The sequence below is a fragment of the Pelodiscus sinensis genome, chromosome 22 (genome assembly GCF_052426305.1).
Source record: "Pelodiscus sinensis isolate ZL-2025 chromosome 22, ASM5242630v1, whole genome shotgun sequence".
Taxonomy (NCBI): domain Eukaryota; kingdom Metazoa; phylum Chordata; order Testudines; family Trionychidae; genus Pelodiscus; species Pelodiscus sinensis.
The window spans coordinates 3,063,164-3,083,842 of NC_143073.1; the positions used below are offsets into that span (position 1 = coordinate 3,063,164).

Genomic DNA, 20,679 nt, shown 5'->3' on the forward strand with positions numbered 1-20,679 from the left:
GCGGCTGTGGAACCAGGCACAAACCCGGCCGGGGATGCCTGAATACAAATGTCTCTCTCTGGTCCCAGAGGGGAGAGCGCCAGTCGGAGACGCAGCGGGAGGTGGAGAAAGCCGTAAATAATAGCAGCAACCCAGAGCGTCCCTGTGACACGCCGCCAGCCAGCAACCCCGCTGTTTTACCGACGGGGAAACTGAGGCAGGGGACGTGGGCATGATTCGCATGAAGCAGGGTATGGGGAGGGGGGCTGGTTTCCAGGCCTGTGCCCAGGCCACCAGCTGCTCTCGGGGTCTCCGGGCTGTGTGGCTTCCATGTCTCCGGGGCGGATGGCTGGTGCGGCGCCCAGCGCCCATCCCCACGGACCCAGCCTTGACTGGCAGTGCCAGGGGCTGGGAGCAGCCCGGGTGCCTTGGCCGCATGCCCGGCACCTGGCCCCCAGGTGTTTGCCCCGGGGGCAGAGCCGGGTTCCCAGGGGCCCACGGGCGGAGCGGGAGGGGGCCACCTGGCTAAGGCAGCACCGACACCGGCCCCTGCTGCGGGCGCAGGGCGGAGCACGCGGGCCCCCCGGCGAGGGGCGGGCGCGCGCCGGGCTGGGAGCGCGCCGCGGGAGCGCGCCGGGGCGGAGCTTGGCGCTGGGCTCGGGAGCTGGCGGCTCCGGCTCGGTTCGGTGCATCGGGGCGCGCCGGGCTGCGCGGAGGACGCTGCGGGGCAGGATGGCTGCTCGGCCGGCCGCGCTCCTGCCGCTGCTCCAGCTGCTGCTGCTCAGCCAGGGCCCGGCGGGCAGCGGCTGCAACCGGCACGCGGTGCACTGGAACAGCTCCAACCCGCAGTGAGCGCCGGGGGGCCGGGAGCCGGGGGGGGAGCCGGGGGGGGCGCGGCTCGCGGGGGGCGGGTGGCATCGGGGAGCCGGGGCTGCGCGTGCCGGGGTCTCCAGGCCCCCCCGTGGAGCTGGCAGTGGGGGGGTCAAAGATTCGGGGGGGCTCGGGCGGCCTCCTCGCCTCCCGTGGCTGTTCGCGCTGGCCCCCCACTTCCATGAAGGGGCCGGGGGCAGGTCAGGACGGGGGGCGCGTCCCCTCCCCGCCGGAGGCTTTGCGCGGAGGGGCGGCCGCCGTGCAGCGCCCGGGCACGGTCCTGGCTGTGCGCAGCATCCCCCCCCCGGACGGGTACGGCGCCCCCCCCAGGATACAGTCCACCCCCTGGCATGGCGCCCCCCCCCCCCGCCGGGCCGCCGCGCTCTGCCCATTGGCAGGGCTGGTCTGGGGCGCCCCCCGCAGGCCGAGCCGCTGCGTGTTCTGCTGGTCGGGGGAGGTGTCTGGGAGCCGGTGTCAGAGCCCCGAGCATCCATCCACAGAGGTGTCGCCTGGGCGCTGTCTGGCCTGGGGGCAGCACCCACTAGCCGCTCCCCTGGGGCGCTGCCCTTGCCGCCCCCTGGCTCCCACGGCGCTGGACCTGGACCGGGGGAGCCCGGAGCCCGCTGCCCCCGAGCCCTAGGCAGTGGGCACGGCCCCTGTCTGAACATGCCCCAGGAAGCTGGGCTGGGTGAGTCAAAGCCACATGCACAGCCAGCGCCAGCCCACGCCAGCCTGGGGGGATCCAGTGCACCCGTGTGTCCATCCGTCTGCCCCCCCGCCCCGTGCGCACAGACGGCGTCTCACTCCCTGTCTGTCTGGGGCAGGCGCTGGGGGCGACACCCACTGGCTGCAGGCGGCTTGGGAGGTTGGCGGCAGGAGCTGGGGTGTCCAAGGGGCAGGCGCCGGAGGGGTCCTGGCCCTGATGGGGCTGGTGATGGGGCTGGCCGCGTGGGCGAGGCCATTGGGGCGACGGCTGGAAACGTACGGCCTCGCGGATGCCAGCCGATGGGGCTGGGCTGGGCTGAGGTTGCTGCCCTGCCCAGGGCCGCTCCCTTCGGCTCTGGACTCCCGGGGCTCAGCTGCCCCGTTGCCCGGCTGCGGCTCCGTGGGGCTGGGGCTGGGGCCAGGCGGCTGCAGCAGCTGCAGGTGTCACCGTTGGATTTGTGAAGTGCGGCTCTGAGGATGGCTGGCGAGGTCGGCGCCGGTGTGAGCGGAGCTGCAGGAGTCCAGCCGATCCGTGGCCAGGAGCCCATCAACACCCCCCCCTCGCTCCCTTAACACCCCCTCGCTCAGAGCAGGGGGCAGGCTGAGGGGGCAAAGCCAGCGGCCGAGTGGGGGGTGGTGCCCAGTGCTCTTTGCTGGAGGTGCGGGCTGGAGGGGCGATTCAGGGGTGACCCCAAGCCTGGCCAGGCAAAGGCAGCCCCAGCCACCCCGGTTCCCTTTCCTGGGGGAATCACGCCCGCACGGGAGAGGGGCCCGGTGCCAGCCGGTTCTGGGGGGCGACCCCCCCGCGTCTGGCCCTCCCCCGCGCTGCGTGTCCCTTTGTCCGAGGCGGGAGCGCCTTCCCTTCCCATTCAGATTGTGTCGCGAGGCGGAAGCGCAGGCCCCATAAATTGCGCGTGTGAGAGACGTGCAGAGCCCAGGCGCAGCACAATGGCGAAGGGGCTGGCTCGCCCCGGCACGGGCGCCTTCCCGCTGGCCCCTCCCTGAGCCAGGCCCCAGCGACCCAGCCCCGGGGCTGCAGCCGGGGCTCCAGGCAGCCGGGGCTGGATTTCCCAGTGTCCGTCCGTCTGTGTCCCTGGGAGTTCCCTTGTCACGCCCTTGTGAGCGGTGGTGACAGGCTCGTGCTGGTGCCTCCTGCGTGCGACGGTGCCCATGGGCTGCGAGCCGCCCGGGCTGGCCGTGCCGGGATGAAATGCCTCCCCGGGGTCGCCGCGCTGCCCCTCCGAGCCCCCGGGGGGGAGGAATCGCACAGTGGGGCGGCCAGCCCCTCCCTTGCAACACCTGCACCCCACAGGGCCCCGCGCGGGGCGCGACAGGAGCCGGCGCCGGGCGGGGGGGCTGCGGCAGCCCCGTTCCTGGGCGGGTGAAGCGCTGATATTTATGGCCAGGCAGTGCGGCAGGGCGGACTCGGTTAGAACCGTGCGGCAAAGCAGCAATGTGAGAGAGAGGCTGGGGGGGAATTCGGCTCCCTGGGCAAATCCTGGCCCCCCCAGCGGGATCGGCTCCTTGGGGGGCTGCAAGCGCCTCCTTCCGGGGGCCTGTGCCGGCTGCAACTGGCGGCATTTTAACCCGCCCACCCGGATTGCTGAGGGGGCCCGCTGGGTCCCGACTCCCTAGATGCAGCACCCCAAGGCGCCTGGCGTGCTTGTGTGTCCCCCTTGGGGGGGTTACGCCCCCTGACCCCCCAGCTGGTGTCTACCTCCACACGGGCACAAGAGGTTTCTGGCTCCAGCATGCAGTGCCCCGCCCCCTCTCCCTTTCGGGTCCTGCCCGTGCCCGCCCATGCTTGCCCCTCCTCCGCATGCCCGGCTGGATCCGGGCCCAGGGGTGGCCAAGGCGGGATCAGCGCTCTGCGCTCTGGCCAGGGCTGGGGGGAGCAGGGGGGCTGCTCCTTGGCCTCCCCTCTGCCCCGCTCGAGGCTCCAGCCTCAGAGCCCCAAAGGGAGAGGGGGAGTTGTTGCCCCCAGAGCACCCCAAGGCTGGGGACCCCGTAATGGGGCCTGAGCAGGGGGCTTGGCTTGTCTCCCTGGGCAGAGGCCTGTGGCTGGTGTGGGGCACAGAACAAGCCTGGCTGTGGGGCTGCCCCCTCCCCTGTCACACCAGCTTGGTCCTTGTGAGCCGGGGTCCCTGCCCTGCTGCCTGTGCGGGGGGTGAACCCGTCCGGGGGGATGGAGTTGGCTCCCTGGGGGGGACCGGTGCCGCTCTGAGCGGCCAGGCCTGGCTCTGCCTAGGCAGGTGCAGGCTCCGGGGCAGTGGGCAGAGCCAGGAGGGGGATGAGCGAGGGGGCGGGTCCTTCGCTCACCCCGCAGGGGATGGGGTTTCTCTTGGCTACCCGGTTAGTGCAGAAGGGAAGGAGCCGGGTCCGGGAGCCTCCCCGCTGCGGCTCTGCAGCTGAATGTACGAGGAGCCGGGCGTGCGGGCAGCCTGGCTCCTGCGCTTCAATTGCAGAGCCGCAGGGGTGAGCTCCCGGAGCCGGCGCAAGCCAGGACCGAGCCGGGCTGCCTGCCCGGCCCGACCAGCCCGTCTGTGGCGAGCCTGGGCCGGCTGCGGGCAAAGGTTGCTTTGTGGCAGCCTCCCCTGCCCCCCCCCCCGCAGGCCAGGGCATCTCTCCGGGGGGGGGCAGAAACCCAGTGCTAAGGGGGGCTGAGCCGGGGGGGAGGTTCCCAGGGGCTGGGCTCTGATGGGATGGGGGGCTCTGGCACCTGAGGGTGGGTGTGTCTCTTGCTGGTGCTCTAGACGTGTGGGGCTGGAAGGGACCCCCAGAGGCGACAGGGCCATGGAAGCCTGGCGGGGTGTGTGTGTGGGGGGGGGGTCCAAGCCCTCCCGGCTCCGGGACGCGACTCGGGAGCGGGCCCTGTGCCCGACCTGCCTCTCCCTGCCTGCGTGTCGGCACCTCGCGGCCCTGAGCGGCCACCCGTTGGCCCCCTGCTCGCTGCACCAGCCCTTCCCGGGTCTGGGCTGTTCTCAGGCCCCGGTTTCTGTGGAGCGTCCCGGGCCGCTGGGCCCGTCTGTCGGCCTCTCCCCCGCCACAGGGCGCCTGGCTCTGGCGCTGGCAGGTGTGTGGGCGGCCGGGGGGTGTGGCGCTGGCGTAGGCCGTGGAATGGGGCAAAGGTGGCTGTCGGGGGCGGGCCTACGGGGTTCTGAGAAGGGGATGGGCCCGGGGGGGGCAGGGGGTGCAGGCTGGGGGGCTGCCCAGGGTAGAAGTGCATGGCACGTGCTCAGCCGAGGGGCTTCCCCCACCCATGGGCGGGTCTGGGTCAGCCAGCCGCTGCCTGGGTCCCTCGCCCCAGGACAACAACCTCCCGGCAGTCACTGGGGCGCGCCCTGGCCGGCCCCACGCTCGGGGGGCTCTGCCGGCCCTGCTCCGCCCTGCAGTGGGGCCCGGGCGGCAGTCCTGCAGCGGCTGCTGTGCGGGGAGGGGGCCCTCTGGGGGTCCGGGGCCCGGGGCTAGGCTGGTGGTCTCCGCCAGCCTGCTAGGGCTGCAGCCATCCCATGGGCAGGACTGGGGCAGCCTGTCTGCAGCCCCTCCCCCCAGTATTTTCAGCATTTCACCCCCTGGGGAGCTGTATGGGAGGGGGATTGAGCTCACCCCAAAAAACCGCCTTGGGGGAGGCCCGGTGCACCCTGGGATTGTCCCCATCTTCCTGGGTGGCCAGGTCCCTGGGGCTCCCCCCCCCCCCGGCTGTGTGGACCCCTTGGTCTGTCCGTCTCCTGCCCCTGTAGAAGCCCCCCCCATCTGCATGATGCTCCGTGTGCGGGGGGGGGGGTAGACCTGGGGACTGGGGCTGTGCTGCGGGGACACTGAGGGGGAGGGATGGAGCCCAGTGACCCAGGGGATCCAGGAATCAGGTGACCAGGGCAGGGGAGGGCTCTGGCTTCGGGTGCAGCCCTCTGATGGGGCTGGAGGCAGCTTTTCTCTGGCAGGTGCTGCGCCGATGGCAGCAGGAGCAAGCGGGAGCTCTCCAGGTGGGGCGGGGGCTGGGGCTGCCTTAGCTACCCCTCCGGCAGCCTGGGACGCGCGGGGCGGCAGCATGGCCCCGGGGCACAGGGCTGCCTAAGCAATGGGGCCCGTGGGTCAGAGCAGTGGGTCGGAGCCAGGGCGCTGTCCCCGGCTTGGGAGGCTCGTGGGCCGATGGAGCTCCAGAGCCTCCGGCAGAGCCCCCTGCGGGTTGGGTTTGGCCGCTGGCTCCCACCCACTTTCCAGGCCCCAGGGTCCCTCTAATCTCCTCCATCCCCGGGCGGGCTTTCTGCCCCGTGTGTGGAATACATTTTGTTCTGCGCCCCGAGGCGTGTGGGCACGTGCACCCCCAGCAGAAACTAAAACCGCAGCGGTGGGCGCCGTGCGCTCAGCCAAGTGGCATTGGGCTCTCCTAGGCGGCTGCCCACGCGCCGGCTTCCAGGGACACTGCCCCCAAGCCAGCACCAGGGGCTGCTCGCCTGGCCCTGCGCCAGCCGCTCTGTCACCCCAGGGTGCTCCGTGCTGGAGTGAGGGGCGCCGGAGGAAGTGCTTTGCATCGTACCCAGGGTCACGGGCCCCCCGCCTGTGCTCCTGGCCCAGGTCCGTGGGGGCGGCTGTGGGGGGGGCTGCTGGTTACCAGGGTTGGCCTTTCCGATTGGGGGCACTGTGGGGAGCTGGGTGGGGTGGTGGGGGAGGGGCTCTGGGGTGTGGGCGGTGGGGCTGGAGGGCGCTGGTTGGGGGTACTGGGGCGCTGGCTGTGAGGTGCGCTCCCGCGGGGGAGGAGCTGTGGGGCGCTGGCTAGGGGGCCTGGCTGTGAGGTGCTCTCCCGCGGGGGAGGGGCTGTGGGGCGCTGGCTGGGGGTACTGGGGTGCTGGCTGTGAGGTGCGCTCCCGCGGGGGAGGGGCGCTGGGGTGCTGGCTGTGAGGTGCGCTCCCGCGGGGGAGGGGCGCTGGGGTGCTGGCTGTGAGGTGCGCTCCCGCGGGGGTGGGGCGCTGGGGTGCTGGCTGTGAGGTGCACTCCCGCGGGGGAGGGGCGCTGGGGCGCTGGCTGGGGGTACTGGGGTGCTGGCTGTGAGGTGCGCTCCCGCGGGGGAGGGGTGCTGGGGCGCTGGCTGTGAGGTGCGCTCCCGCGGGGGAGGGGTGCTGGGGTGCTGGCTGTGAGGTGCGCTCCCGCGGGGGAGGGGCGCTGGGGCGCTGGCTGTGCAGCCCGGGGTGGGAAGGGTGATATTTTCCACTTTCCAGCCTGTAATTATGAGGCCCGGCCTGGCAGGCGCAGCCGATCCCTGGGATCCTCCGCGCGGTGGGTGTGGCTCCGTCCCTGACTCAGGGCAGCTCCGGCGTGGAGCCAGGTTCCTCCCTCCCCAGCTGGCAGGGACCGGACCGTGCTGGGCTGGGTAGGCAGCTCTGAGCCGCCGTACGCTCATGCCCCTTCCTGCCTCAGCCCGAGTGCTCCCTGCCCGTGGCTGCTCCGCTGCGGCCCGGCCGGCGGGCGGGAGTGGGCGCGCTGGTGCCACGCGGCGCGAGAGGCGGGTGCCCTGGGGTGAAGGTGTTCACCGAAAGTGCCCAGTGTGTCACGGCGTGTGTGCAGGGCCTGGTGCGGGGGCGCTGCTGGTTGGTGGGTGCGGGGCAGGTTACAGGCTAACGACCCCTGGCTTGGGGGCAGCCTCTGCTTGGGGTGGGTGGGGAGGGGCTGGGGTCATGCCTGCGAGGGGCATGCTTGCCCTGGGTGGGCAATACCAGGGAGCACTGGGCATAGGGCAGGCTGTGATGGGCACATGCTGCCAGGGGACGACGACTATGGGGCAGGTTTTGAGGGGGCACACGGTGCCGGGGGCCTTGGGCCTGGGGCGGGTCGCACACGGTGTCAGGGCTGCAGCTACTTGTTCCTGTCCGGGCTGGTAATTGAGTCGCTGCCTGTGGATTGATCGTTTAATTAAAACCCAATTAAAAAGCTCATTGATCTTGTTAGCGGAGCCGGGAAGGTTTGGGCTTTACCAGAGATTAAAAGGATTGTGGGGCTGCGGAGGCGCGGGGAGCTGGGCCTGGCCACCGCGCGTGTGGGCCGACCTGCTCTCTTCACAACCAGCCTTGCCCTCCGCCGCCGGGGCAGCCTGGGGTGGGGTCGGCAGGAGATGGGGGAGAGCCTGGTGCCCCGGCCTGCGGTGCACGTGGCCGTTGGCAGTGAGATTGTACGGTGCGTATTGGTGCATGGTGCGTGTGATGTGCAGAGCGTGTCCGTGTGCTCACGGGGGAGCCGTGTCTGTGCACGACGCTGCGGTGACAAGGCGTGTTGCACGCGGAGGGTGTCTGGAGCACCATACGTGTGTGGCTTGGCCTGCCCCCGGGGGGGTGGCTGGAGATGGTGTTGGGGGGGCTGCTGGTGCTGGTCTGGGCCTGGTTTCCCAGTGCTGGTTGTGTGGCTGGCTTCATCCGGCCCTTTGCGTCTGGCTGCCCCGTGCCGTGGCCAAAAGGGGAGGTAAATTAGTGGCACTTCTCTGCAGACCACAAGGGCCCGGCTCCCAGAGCAGGACAGAGGGGCTGCCTGGCTGGGGAGGGTCCGAGGGGCCTGAGCTGGGCCGTGCAGCAAGTGGGTGCCCGGGGTCTCCTGGCCTCTCTCCCTGCACCGCTGTGCCACAGCTCCGTGGCTTGGTGCGTAGCCAGCGCAGGGCCTGCCGGGTGCACGGGGCTGGCACTGTGCGGCCCAGCTGCTGGCCGTGCTGCACTGCACCACCCGCTCGGTGGCGTCGTGTTAGCCGGCATGTGGCCGCGAGCTGGGATTTATCGCAGCAGCCGGGGGCAGAGCAGCCGCCAGGTGCCAGGGTCCCGATGGTGCTGGGCAGTGGGTGCCCTGCCCAGGGAGGGTCCACCGGGGGCATCCATCCGCCCAGCTCCGCCCGGCCGGTGCCACTGCCTTGCAGAGCTCTGCTCTAGAAACGCAGTCGTGCAGAAGTGATGCAGCCCATTCCGCTCTGTGCTTAACCCTTCGGGCACCGGAGCGGCCAGAGCCCGCCGGGCCGGGCCGAGTCCCAGAAACTCTTGGCCAAGGGCGCCCGTGGACTGGGGACAGGAGGGCAGCTGTGGTTTGTGCAGCATCTGGGGCTGCCCGCCCTCAGCTGGGGGTCCTGTGCAAGAGGGGGCTGAAAAGGGAGCCTGTGGAGGCTGCCTTCTGGGATTGGGACCCCCTTTGCCCCGGGAGGGCCAGGGAGATGGCCTGGGAGAGTCCCCCATTGGGATCTGTGATTCCAAGGGCGACGTCGGGTCTGGAGGCGGCTGCTGGGCGCGGAGCCCGGCTGGGGCTGATGGGATGGGGCAGCAGCAGCTTCTGCGCATCAGGATCCATCGCTGAATGTGGCCTGCTGGTTGGCTCTTTAGCTTGCCGGGCAAGGTGCCGGCCGGGGTGTGGCAAGAGCTCCCAGCAGCAAATTAGTGTGAGCCACTCAGGGGCAGAACAGTGACCTAGAGCACGGGCCGGGAGCCCTGGTTGTGGGGGAGCTCCTGGCTACCCCAGCTCACCCAGCAGGGGGCGCTGTGGGGATCCTAGCAGGGTGCTGGCTGTGGGGGAAACCCCAGCCACTCCCAGCAGGGGGCGCTGTGGGAAAGGAGGCAGGGTGGTGGCTGTGAGGAGAGCTCCCAGCAGGGGGCGCCGTGGGGTCTGGGACAGGGAGCTGGCTGTGGGGGAGATCCAGGCTACCCCAGCTCTCCCAGCAGGGGGCTCTGGCTGTGAGAACGCCCAGCAGGGGGCGCTGTGGAGGAGATCCAGGCTACCCCAGCTCTCCCAGCAGGGGGCTCTGGCTGTGAGAACGCCCAGCAGGGGGCGCTGTGGAGGAGATCCAGGCTACCCCAGCTCTCCCAGCAGGGGGCTATGGCTGTGAGAACTCCCAGCAGGGGGCGCTGTGGGGCCTGGGACAGGGAGCTGGCTGTGGGGGAGATCCTGGCTACCTCAGCTCTCCCAGCAGGGGGCGCTGTGGGGCACAGGGGGGAGGCCCTAGTTCATGCTCTCACTCTTGCTGCCCCATTGAGCCCCAGCAGACTCCCCAGCCCTGCCTGAGCCTTGTCCCTGGGGAGGGGCATGCTGTGGGGGGCCACTTGGGCCCCATCCCCCCACCCCTGGCTGCCCCTCTTGCGACAGCCTCAGCTGCAGGCCCCTGGCCGCTGGGAATAGCCCCTCCCCCCAGTGACCATGGCCTCCCTGCAGGGCTGGGGATGGCTCATTAAGGAGGCTGTTTATCAGGAGCTGGCTCTAATGGGCCCCTGGGGGAGGGGTGCTCTCCTGCGGGCGGGGTCCAGCTCCCTGGCAGGGGACAGGCTGGGCTACTGGTGCTGGCCTGGGGCAGCCCAGGCTGTTCCTGCCCACCGTGTCCGTCCTGGGCTCCGGGGCCACAGCCAAGCTGTGTGGTGTGGGGGACGGGGGCTCTGTGAGCCGGGCGGCATCGGCCCAGGGCTGATCCATGCGGCCCCCAGCCGGTCAGTGGGGCTGGTGCGCTGCTGCCCTGGGGCCCACGCGGAGTTAATTACACGGCTCGCGCAGGGCCTGGGGCTGTTTCTTCATAACGAGCCTGTTTCTCCTTCGGAGCCACATCAAAGGAGAACATGAAAGGGCCCTGGCTCCGCGTGGGGCGTCACCTCGCTGGCGCGGGCGGAGGAATTACCTGGCCACCTCCCGCCGGGCCGGGTGCTTGGCTTTGGATCCTCGTTTGGGTGGGGGATGGCAGGGCTGGCTTCGGACCCGCGCGGGGGCCTGGCCTCGGACCCTCGCTTGGTGGGGGCTGGCGGGGCTGTACGGCCGCACAGGGGCCTGGCCTCGGACCCTCGCTTGGTGGGGGCTGGCGGGGCTGTACGGCCGCACAGGGGCCTGGCCTCGGACCCTCGCTTGGTGGGGGCTGGCGGGGCTGTACGGCCGCACAGGGGCCTGGCCTCGGACCCTCGCTTGGTGGGGGCTGGCGGGGCTGTACGGCCGCACAGGGGCCTGGCCTCGGACCCTCGCTTGGTGGGGGCTGGCGGGGCTGTACGGCCGCACAGGGGCCTGGTTGGGGGTCTTTGGTCTGTGTGGCGTTCCCAGGGCCGAACCCTGCCCCGAGTGCTTCACTAGGGCCTGCCCCACCACAGATGGGATTTATGGGGCGAGATGAAGCCCCGCAGGTCCTGCCCATGACTGCGGCCTGCCTCGTGCCCTCGCCCGGGGCTGCTGGCCATTGGAGCTGGGGGACAAGGAGGAGCGACTGTGGGGGGCTCCCGTGTGCCCGGAGCTGGCAGGATGCTGCTGGCGTCAATCTGGCTGCCACAGGCCACGGTTTGCTCCTGGGTTCTCCGAGCATCTCCTGTGCTGGGGGGCTGCTCTCCCCCCTCTGCCCCCTTGCATCTGTCCAGGCCTGGGGCCCCTAGGAGATGCAGGGGCAGGGAGGGGATCCAGGCTGGTGCCTTTCCGTGGATGTCGCGTTCCAGCTCCGGTCTGTTGGCCCGTGGGGCTCCCGGCGAGGCGGCTCCGCAGCAGCGAGCACAGGGCACGCCAGGTTTGGGGGCAGACCGGCCGGGATTCGGGTGTGCCAGCAGCGTGCCCTCGGCACTGCTGCTCAGACACGTCCGTCCAGGGAGCCCAGGGCCGGTGCCCGCCAGAGGGGATGACCAGGAAGGGCATTCCCCCCGTAGCGGTGTGGGGGGGCGTGGGGCAGGGCTGTGCCCAGCCCACCCTGTTCCCATGGCACCGGGAACTCGGCGTATTCTTTTCTGAGCCAGTAGGGCTTTGCCCTGGCCCCCCCTTCCCCGGCAGAGGCCCGCAGGGTCGCTCCGGGGTGATGGGACCTGCTGCTGGCTCATGTCGCTGGTGACCCTGGTTCTTGTGTCCCGGGGGGGGGGGGTGGAGGGACACGTCCCTGGCCCCCTGCCCCCACTGACGTACAGACCCCGGTCGTGTGCCCCTCGTCGGCTCTGCCAGCCCCGGTTTCGCCTCCTCCCAGGCCCAGGGAGCCTGCTCCACCCCGCCACGGTTTCCAGCTCGGAGGCTCCCTGGGGCAGCCTGCCTGGGCACAGAGAAGGGCTCCAGCGGGGCTCAGGCGGGGGCTGATGTTCGCTGCCAAGCCGCAGGCCCTGGCACTGCAGCGCGGGGCTGACAAGTGCTGGAGGGAGCAGCCAGGGAAGTCCGAGGGGCACGTGGGAGCCACCTGTGGAGGCGCCGTTGCTTGAGCTGGTAGGGCCTGCGGGCGCGTCGCTGGCCCAGCAGCGGGGGCAGCTCATCCCGTCCCCAGGGGTCGGGGCAGAGGGGCAGGCCTGGGACAAGCGTGGACACTCCAGAGGGCAGGGAGGGGAGTGGCTGGGTGCATGGGCGGCAGGGCCCCATGTCAGCTGTGCCGGCCGCCAGCTGAGCAGAGGGGAGCTGGCGAATGGGGAGCGCTGGCCCAGCGGGGGAGGCACCTGGCTCCCTGGGCAAAGCAGAGGGGGAGGCTCGCGGGGACCCCTTGCAGCGCAGCCAGGAACGGAGGGGGGCGCGGTGGGCAGCTGGGCAGCACCTTGAACAGCCAGCCTGGCGCCCGGCTCGCACGTGCAGAGCAGGGATCTGTGGGTCTGCGCCGGCCGGCCGCACCCTGGCTCGCTGGCGGGGCGATGGGAGAGCCCAGGAGCAGGGTGGGCTGCTGGTCGGGTCTGTGAACTAGGAGGGGCCGGAGCCGGGTGAGGTGTAAGGGGCGTAGCCAGGGCAGGGCGTGGGGGAGCCGCTGGGAGTGGGGAGAGCCCAGGGCCCGCGCCGGCATCTCTCAGCCTGGCTGGTGAGGTGCCCCCGTGATCCGCCCTCTGGAGCCCCCCTTCCCGGGCAGCGCGGAGGCTGGGCGGGTCTGTGCCCCAGGAGCTGGGCTTCGTGGGCTCAGTCCTGTCTGATCTGCCCCTGTTCCAGCTGGGCCGGGCGGTGCCAGGCATGTGCCAGCCCGCAGAGCCGATGGGGGGGGCGATGCCTGTCCGATGCGGTGCCCTGGCTGTGTCCGCCCCTCGGGCCAGGCCAGCAGGATGGATGGGCGGGGGGAGGCGAGCAGCCGACACCGGTGTCCCCAGCCGGGGCCGTGGTGTAACCGGAGCCAGGCCTGCGGGTCCGTCCGTCAGGCCCCGCTCAGCCCGGTGCTGGGAGCAGGGGCCGTCCCGGCGGGGCGGGTGAGTGGCCGCGGGGGGGATTAGCGCAGGCCGGGGTCCGGGATTAGCGCCCTCCCGGCGTTGCTCCTGAGTGGATCTGAGGGGCTCGCGCTGTAATCGATGCAAATGAGGCTCCCGCCGGGCCACCCTTTACGGGATTACGGCAGTAACGGGATTAGCTGGAAGAGGGTGAAAATCCTTTCTCTGAGCCCTGGCGTGTGGCAGGACCGGGAGCCCCCCTCCCCCTGCTCCGGGCGGCTGCTGCCCTCTGCTCCTCGCCCCTCCCTGGAGTGGGGGCGCAGGGGACGCCCTGCCAGCCCGGCTGGGCCACCCGGCCTGCCTTCTCGGCCTGCTTTGCATGGCGGAGCCGGGGGCCTGTCTCTGCGCCAGCTCCAGGCCTGTGCGGCCGAGGGAGCCCCGAGCTGGGGCTGCGGCGCTGGCTGGGGGCGCAGGGCGGCCTGGGGGGCCCGTGTCTCAGCGCAGAGCTCAAAGGTGCCATTTCCCCTGGCTGCCCCTTCCCATTGGGCCCCCCTTGGCCGTCCCCCCGGGGCCAGCTGTGTGAGAGAAACACGGGGGACTGGGCGAGGCAGGGGGTGTTCAGTGGGGGGAGGAAGGAGCTGGGGGGGGCATCCCCTCACTATCGCCCCCTGCTGGGAGAGGCCAGGCCCCTCTGGCCCAGGTCTGTGGGTGTGTGGAGGGAAAGGAGCCGGAGGAGGGAGCCTGGGACAGGCAAGGGGCAGGTTTTCCGGGTCCCCCGTCTCTGGCAGCCCCGGCAGCGCTGGGGGCTGGGTCCAGGGCAGCGGGCGCTGGGCTCTCCCACGGTGCCCGGTGCTCCTGGCGCCCGTCCCCAGCCTCGCGCGGGGGCCGGGGGAGCCGCTGGGCAGTTGTTAGGCTGCGTCGCTCAGCGCCGTGCGGGGGGCAGCTGGCCCTGGGAGCCACAGCCTGGCCAGCCAGCCCCTCCCTCGAAGGCTGGGGGGCCTGGGGCCATGCTGCAGCCGTCTGGGTGCCCTGACCCAGCCACGGGCTGGACCTCCTGCCCCTAGAGCCCAGCTCCATTCCTGTCCCTGGCACCTGCCCCCCCAGCCCTGCCGGTGCCCCTCACTCCCGCCCCACAGCCCCCTGCCCGTGCCCCTCACTCCCGCCCCACAGCCCCCTGCCCCCCCGCTAGTGCCCCTCACTCCCGCCCCACAGCCCCCTGCCCCCCCGCTAGTGCCCCTCACTCCCGCCCCACAGCCCCCTGCCCCCCTCTACTGCCCCTCACTCCCGCCCCCCACCCCTCAGCCCCCTGCCCCCCCGCTAGTGCCCCTCACTCCCGCCCCACACCCCCTGCCCCACAGCCCCCTCCCCCCCTGCCCCTCACTCCCACCCCACCCCTCACTCCCACCCCACAGCCCCCTGCCCCCCCGCTAGTGCCCCTCACTCCCACCCCACAGCCCCCTGCCTCCCCGCTAGTGCCCCTCCCTCCAGACCCCCAGCCCTGCCGGTGCCCCTTGCTCCCGCCCCCCAGCCCCACTTCTGAGTCAGGGCTCAGTCAGATGGTGGTTTTGCAGCTGATTATGATTCAGTGCCCATGTCTGGAGGGGCAGGCAGGTGGCACCATCCGCCCCTCCCACCGGCCTCCCGTGCTGCTCGTGGGGAGGGCGGAGTCCCTGCTCCATGACTGAGGATCCTCACTGCCCCTAGTGGCCGGCACTGTTCCCTCTCGGGTCTGTCCAGCCCGGTGCGGAACACATTTTGTTCTGCGCACCGAGGCATGTGTGGCTGCGCACCACCAGCGGAAACAAAACCCAGCTGGGGGCCTCTGCCTGGCGGCTGCGCAAACACCCGGCTCACAGGAACAGCCCCCGGGCAGCCCCCCCTTCTCCAGGCCCTGATGCGGAATGGGCTGGAGGGTAAAGCTCCTGGGACTTGTAAAAAGCTGGGAACCAGCCCTGCCCCCCCCAATCTGGCTGCTCCCCACGAGCTCTGTCTGCGTGTGGGGCTGGGCACAGGGAAGTGGGTGTGAGCCCCTGCTGCAGGTGTAGGGTGGGGGGGCCAGGGCGGGAGCTGTGGGGGGGCAGGCGGGCGCGAGGGGGTGGGGGTCCAGGTGGGTCCGGCCTGTCCCTGACCCCAGCTCTCCCCTCCCCCCGCAGCCTGCACCGGGAGGGTTACACGGTGCAGGTGAACGTGAACGACTACCTGGACGTGTACTGCCCGCACTACAACGCCTCGGTGCCGGCGCGGCGCACGGAGCAGTACGTGCTCTACATGGTGAGCGCCGAGGGCTACCGCTCCTGCAACACCAGCCAGGGCTTCAAGCGCTGGGAGTGCAACCGGCCCCACGCCCCCCACAGCCCCATCAAGTTCTCGGAGAAGTTCCAGCGGTACAGCGCCTTCTCGCTGGGCTACGAGTTCCACGCCGGCCACGAGTACTACTACATCTGTGAGTGGGGGCTGGCTGGGGGGCGGGCCCGGGGCTGGCTGGGGGGGTGCACGGCCTGGGCGGGGGGCCCCAAAGGGAGGGACTAGTGGGGGGGCTGACTGGGGGGCCTAGAAGCGGGAGCTGACCGGGGGGGGGGCATGCCACGGGCAGCGCTGGGAACAGCCGGCATTGCACCGAGGAAGGGGGGTCGTCAGGACACGCAGCCGGGAAGCCCCAGTCGCTGGGCAGGTGCCCCTTGCTTGGCTCTGCCAGGCTCGAACCCCGATCCCTGTGCCCACCAGGGGAGCCCCCGGCCGGGAGCCGAGCCCTGGGCAGCTGCAGACCAGGGGGTCGGGGGTGGGGCAGGGCCCGGGGGTGGCAGTACATCCCGGCTGCGGCGTGGCCCCCGGCTCTCCGGGGGGTGGGGGGGTGACGCCAGGGCTGCTTTGCTCTCTTGCAGCGAGCCCCACGCACAGCCACCGGCGGGCCTGCCTGAGGATGAAGGTGTTCGTGTGCTGCGCCTCCAGTGAGTACGGCCCAGGGCCGCCTGGCTGAGTCCAGCTGGGCTGGAGGGGTGCCGGGGGGGGTGTCCCCTGGGCTGACGGACTCTCTCCCCCTTCCCCTGCCTGCAGCCTCGCACTCGGAGGAGAAGGCGGCGCCCACCCTCCCGCAGCTCACCCTGGGGCCCGAGGTGAAGATCCAAGACTTGGGTGAGTGTAGGGCACCAGCGTGGCAATATGGGGCCTGCCCCCCCACACTGGGAGCCGCCAGGGCAAGCTCCAACCCCCCCCCACAGCACCCCCTGATGGGAGAGGCCAGGGCTAGCTCCACCCCCCCACAGCACCCCCTGCTGGGAGAGGCCAGGGCTAGCTCTGAGCCCCCCCCCCCCCCAGCTCCCCCTGCTGGGAGAGGCCAGGGCTAGCTCCACCCCCCCACAGCACCCCCTGCTGGGAGAGGCCAGGGCTAGCTCTGAGCCCCCCCCACACCCCCCCCCACAGCACCCCCTGCTGGGAGAGGCCAGGGCTAGCTCTGAGCCGCCCCCCTGCACAGCTCCCCCTGATAGGAGAGGCCAGGGCTAGCTCCATCCCCCTACAGCACCCCCTGCTGGGAAAGACCATGACAAGCTCTGACCCCCCCCCCACAGCGCCCCCTGCTGGGAAAGGCCAGGACAAGCTCTGACCCCCCCCCCCCCCCCCCCACAGCGCCATCCGGCTGGGAAAGGCCAGGACAAGCTCTGACCCCCCCCCCACAGCGCCCCCTGCTGGGAGAGGCCAGGGCTAGCTCTCCCCCCCCCCACAGCGCCCCCTGCTGGGAGAGGCCAGGGCTGGTGCGCCCGACCCCTCCATGCATTTCTGAGCTGCACAAATGCCCATTGGACCCCTGCGCTCCCTGGCAAGGTCCCAGGGGTGGTGAATGTGGCCCCCGGCGGCCCCCCTCAGCCCCTCTCTCTCCACAGATGACTTTAACCCGGAGACCCCCAAGCTGGAGAAGAGCATCAGCGGCACCAGCCCCAAGCGGGAACACTTGCCCCTGGCCGTGGCGGCCGCGCTTTTCCTAATGACGCTCTTGGCCTCCTAGCCCGGCGGCTCCGCACAGCAGCTGCTCCCGCCCGGCACCGGAACAGACCGAGGGGGGGAGCCGGTCCCCCCGCCCTGGCATGGGACCGCGTGGCCCTGCTCTCCGCGGGGCTGCCGCCGGAGAGCCGTTGAGCCCCCCGCCGCAAGGGGGGGGCAGCAGGCCCCAGCGTGGCCGCCGGAGGGATAGAAACTGGCCCGGGAGCTGCTGTGTGGGGACAAGCAGAGCAGGATCTGGCCCCGGCAGGACTCCAGCGACCGGCCACCGAGGGGACTTGGCTCCGCCTTTCCGGGAGCATCCCCCGTGGCGCTGCCCTCCGGCAGCGAGCCCCCGTCGCACCCCATGCCATCGCCACGGGCACCGCATCCTGCTCTCCCGGCACATGCACGGAGCATCGGTGCCCCCAGCCCCTCGGGGCCACCCCATCAGCCTGGCGACTCCGGGCGGCTGGGCCGGGGGTTCTCTGGGGCCGGGCTGCAGATGCTTGGCCAGGGGCGGTGGAGGAGCTGGGGGGCAGGGCAGGGGGCTGTACATACCTATCTAGCGCTCTAGACACCCTGTCCAGAGAGCGGCTGGCGCGGTAGATCTCTCCACGGCCCATAGGCAGCAGCGCGGCCCGGACCGGCCTGTACATAGTCAGAAAGTGTTGGAATCTCCTCGTCTTCTGTGAAGACCCAACCTATGCAAACGCACAGACACTTTTTGGGGGACAAAAAACGCAACGCGCCCTTTTTTCAAGTGCTTTGGCTGGTGATTTTCATATTCTGCTCTTAGTCTATAAAAAATAAAAGGATTAAAAAAAACCACCCCAGGGCTGTGTGGACAGGGGCCGCGGGCCAGGTGCCCTCGGGCGCAGCCGGCAGGAGACTCGGCCAGGCCTAGACCCACGGCAGGACCCCCGCTGTCCTCTGGGCCCTGCCACCTGCACAGCTCTTGTGAGCGCGCTTTCGCCTGCCCCGCTGCCAGGCCCTTCCCACCGGCGTGGGGCTGAGGCTGGCTCTGCCCCTGGCACCCCAAGGTCCGGCTGTCCTGGAGTGTGCCTGGGCCCGGGAGGGGGCGTTGCTCCCCCTGCCCTCGGGGGCTCTCGCTGGCTGTTCCTGGGAGCAGGTTCCGCCCTGTGCCAACAGCCGCTCAAAGAGCCGCCCGCTTCCTCGGTGCACAAAGGGGCCATTCATGCCCTGCGCTCAGGGCCGGGGGCCTGGCTGGCAGGCGGAGGTGCCTCGCCCGCCTGGTACCTGCTCTGCTCCTTGCCCGGGTGGGGGGGGGGGCTGGTAGTGTCTCCAGGCCAGGGGGAGGCGGGTGAGGGGCTGGGCTGGCTCCCAGCAGAGACCCCGTTCCAGCCGGAGCCCCAGCCTGCAGATAGCACAGGGGGCAGGGCTGGTGGGGCTGGCCCCAGGGACTGGTGTTCTAGCACTGTGGGGGGGGGCATAGGGTGGGGTGACATGGGGCAGAGCAGGGAGCGGACCCGTGGGGGGAGAGCTCCAGTGGGGCTGGCTGATAGTAGCCCTCTAGGCCTTGACTCTGCTCCCCTCCCCTCCAGGGAGGGTGGGGCCAGCCGGCTTAGTGGGAGCACAGCGTGTGGGGACCCCCAGTACAAGACCCTGGGTGCAGAGGTGGGGCGGGGGAAGGGCAGGGGGCTGGAGCTGTTTCCATCACTGACAGTCTCAGCCCCCCGCCTCCTCCCCCCCGCTGTCTGCGTGTGAGCACGTGTGGTCACGCAGGGGAGCATGCGTGTGATTGCGTGTCGGTGCCAGGCAGCTCCCCCTTCCCGCCCAGAGCTGCCAGGCCTACCGGGGAGGGAACGCCCCCCAGATTAGAGCTGGCACCTGCGGCTCTGGGTCAGGCCCCCATCCCAGAGGGGCTCAGCCCGGCGGGGAGCCAGCGCGTGCGCCAGGACCCCTCCCGCTGTGCCCAGCACCCTGGTGCTGGCGGGGCCCCTGGCCGAGGTGCCCACACGCTGCCTGCTGCACCTAGCGCCCCTCGCTGGGGCTGGCCCCGGGCTCACGAGGAATCCCCGACCCATCAGCCGGCTACGTGCCCCGGGCGGTGACTGGCCAGTCTATCGAGCTCCAGGGCACCCACGCCCCCACCCTCTGGGCAGCACCATCCCCCCTGCCCCTACCAGCACCCGCCCAGCCCCTTGGCCTGGGGGGCCTAGGAGTAGGACACCGCCAGGCTGGCTGGGCTCCCCACTTTCCCCAGGGGGGCAGGATCTGGATTTAGAGTTTGCAACCCAACTCCCTCTTGCTCTGTGCCCCCCCAGTGCGTGTGGGGCTGGCACGATGTTGGGGGCCTGGGCCAGGCCCTGCTCAGCCTTGAATGCAGCTGGGGCCTGGTTGTGTGGGGCAGGCCGGAGCTGGACCCCTGTGCAGGCCCCTAGTTCCAGCTCCCAGTTGGCTGCCTTGGCCAGCCCCACGACTCTGACACCCGCCCCTGCGCAGGGCCAGGCAGCGGTGCTCAAACTATTTTGGGGAGGGGGGTAAGCTGCCCCCCCCCCCCGACCCTGCAGCCCCACTGCCTCTCTGGGCCACAGCAAGGACCTAAAACAGTGGATCCCCGGGTGCAGACTGGGAGTCCCCCACTGCACCCCCTAATTCCTAGGCCTGTGGGGCCGGGGGCTAAGGGCGGCTCCTCCTGATTCCCTACTTTGCAAATGTCTCTGTCGGGAGCCTGCCGCCCTGACACAAAACTGCCCCGGCAGCCCCCCTGCCCTGCCCCCTCAGCCGGGGGCAGCCCCACCCGCTGTGCTACCACCAGCCTGCTCTGCCCCTCCCCCCTGCTGAGGGGCGGAGGCAACACCTGGGGGTCTGTCCGGCCCGACACTGACCCTCCTAAGGCAGAAACCGTGGGCCCCACTGCCTGCCCCAGACCCAGGCGGGAGAGCAGCAGGCTGGGGAGGGGGACCAGGTAAATCCCCATCAGGGTTCCAGCAGAGGGCAGCTCCGGCCCCGAGCCAGGCGTGGGGCAGCTCTGGCCAGGGGCTGGATCCAGCTGGTACATGGGGCAGAGTGTGCCCCTCCCCCATTGGTCTTCTGCCCCCCTCCCCCCCCCAGCCGGAGCTGCCTGCCCGGTGCTGCCCTGGGGGGGTCACTGGAGCCTACTGCCCCACAGCTCCCCCCACATGCAGCTGAGTGTGCCGGCAGCTGCCCCGTGGGGCCGGCCCAGGCCTGTCTGGGGCAGGGGCGGACCCACCAAACCTGCCAGACGGGTCGTGCGGGCGGGCGCAGCAGCCGGGCGCAGTGTGGCGTGAAGGGAGCCGCTGGGAGCCAGGCCTTCCCTGGCACCTCGGCCCCGTTGCCTCCTGGCCCGTGGACCCTGGGCTGCCCGGCTCTGCACCTTTCGGACCGGCCTCGCCCAGCGCCCGGTTCTTGCCCTCGGGGCCGGCCAGGCTGGGACCCCCCCCCAGCACCTCCTGCCAGCCGGGCAGGCTGCCAGGGCCCGGGAGTGTGGGGCGCCCACCTCCCACTGCCCTGCTGCTCCGATGCACCCACCCCTCCCCAGCGGGGCTGAGCCCTACCACGGCCAGCCCCGGGCAGCAGGAGCCCGTTCTGGCGGGGGGTGCCTGGCCCCATGCCCACAAGCCCGGCTGAGAGCTGCAGATGTAACGGGGGGCTCATGTCACAAAGGAGGAGCCAGCGCGCCCCTCCCTGCCGCTGGGCGTCCGTCTGTCCGTCCCACCCTCTCACAGGGCCGGGGCCAGGTGATCTGCAGTGTGTGGGGGGGGAGGGGGAGATTTGGGGGGGGAAGGCTGAGTCACAGGCCCTGGGGGGAGGCGCAGCAGCTCCGCTTGCAAAATCCCTTTTGCATCCCGCCTGGAACGTGGCCCCTTTCCCTGGCCTGGCCCTGCGCCCCCCAGCCAGGGGGCAGCCCTCTGCACTCTGGGGGCCCCGGGACTCCAGGGCAGGTAGCAGCCGCAGGGCCCTGCTGGGCTCCCTGGGCCCCAGGAATTCAGTGGCCAAAGGCCATAAGCTGTAGGGGCCTGGGACCCCCCCAAGGGGTCACCTCCCTTAATGCTGCACCCCGGGGAGGGGCCCTGAGCCCCGGGCACCCTGCTGGCACCAG

The 20,679-nt window shown here is 71.3% G+C and overlaps 1 protein-coding gene across 2 annotated transcripts; it reads left to right on the forward strand.

The window, feature by feature from the left end:
• The first annotated feature begins 564 nt into the window (after positions 1 to 564).
• LOC142819509 (ephrin-A3) lies at positions 565 to 17,434 on the forward strand. Of its 2 annotated transcripts, XM_075907230.2 has the most exons (5): positions 570 to 827; positions 14,774 to 15,063; positions 15,503 to 15,568; positions 15,675 to 15,752; positions 16,499 to 17,433. In XM_075907230.2, exons 1-5 carry the CDS (start codon positions 712 to 714, stop codon positions 16,618 to 16,620), a joined length of 672 nt encoding a protein of 223 aa, XP_075763345.1. In that variant the 5' UTR covers positions 570 to 711; the 3' UTR covers positions 16,621 to 17,433. The 2 variants fall into 2 exon arrangements, with proteins under 2 accessions (XP_075763347.1, XP_075763345.1); XM_075907232.2 differs by lacking the exon at positions 15,675 to 15,752 and having other exon boundaries at positions 565 to 827; positions 16,499 to 17,434.
• The last annotated feature ends 3,245 nt before the right edge of the window (positions 17,435 to 20,679 follow it).

Bases quoted from the DNA above. Each gene is read 5' to 3' on its own strand.
- LOC142819509 (XM_075907230.2), top strand. From the start codon at position 712: ATGGCTGCTCGGCCGGCCGCGCTCCTGCCGCTGCTCCAGCTGCTGCTG. The intron at 15,064-15,502 runs GTGAGTGGGGGC...GCTCTCTTGCAG, and splicing joins CCACGAGTACTACTACATCT to CGAGCCCCACGCACAGCCAC. The intron at 15,569-15,674 runs GTGAGTACGGCC...CCCTGCCTGCAG, and splicing joins GTTCGTGTGCTGCGCCTCCA to CCTCGCACTCGGAGGAGAAG.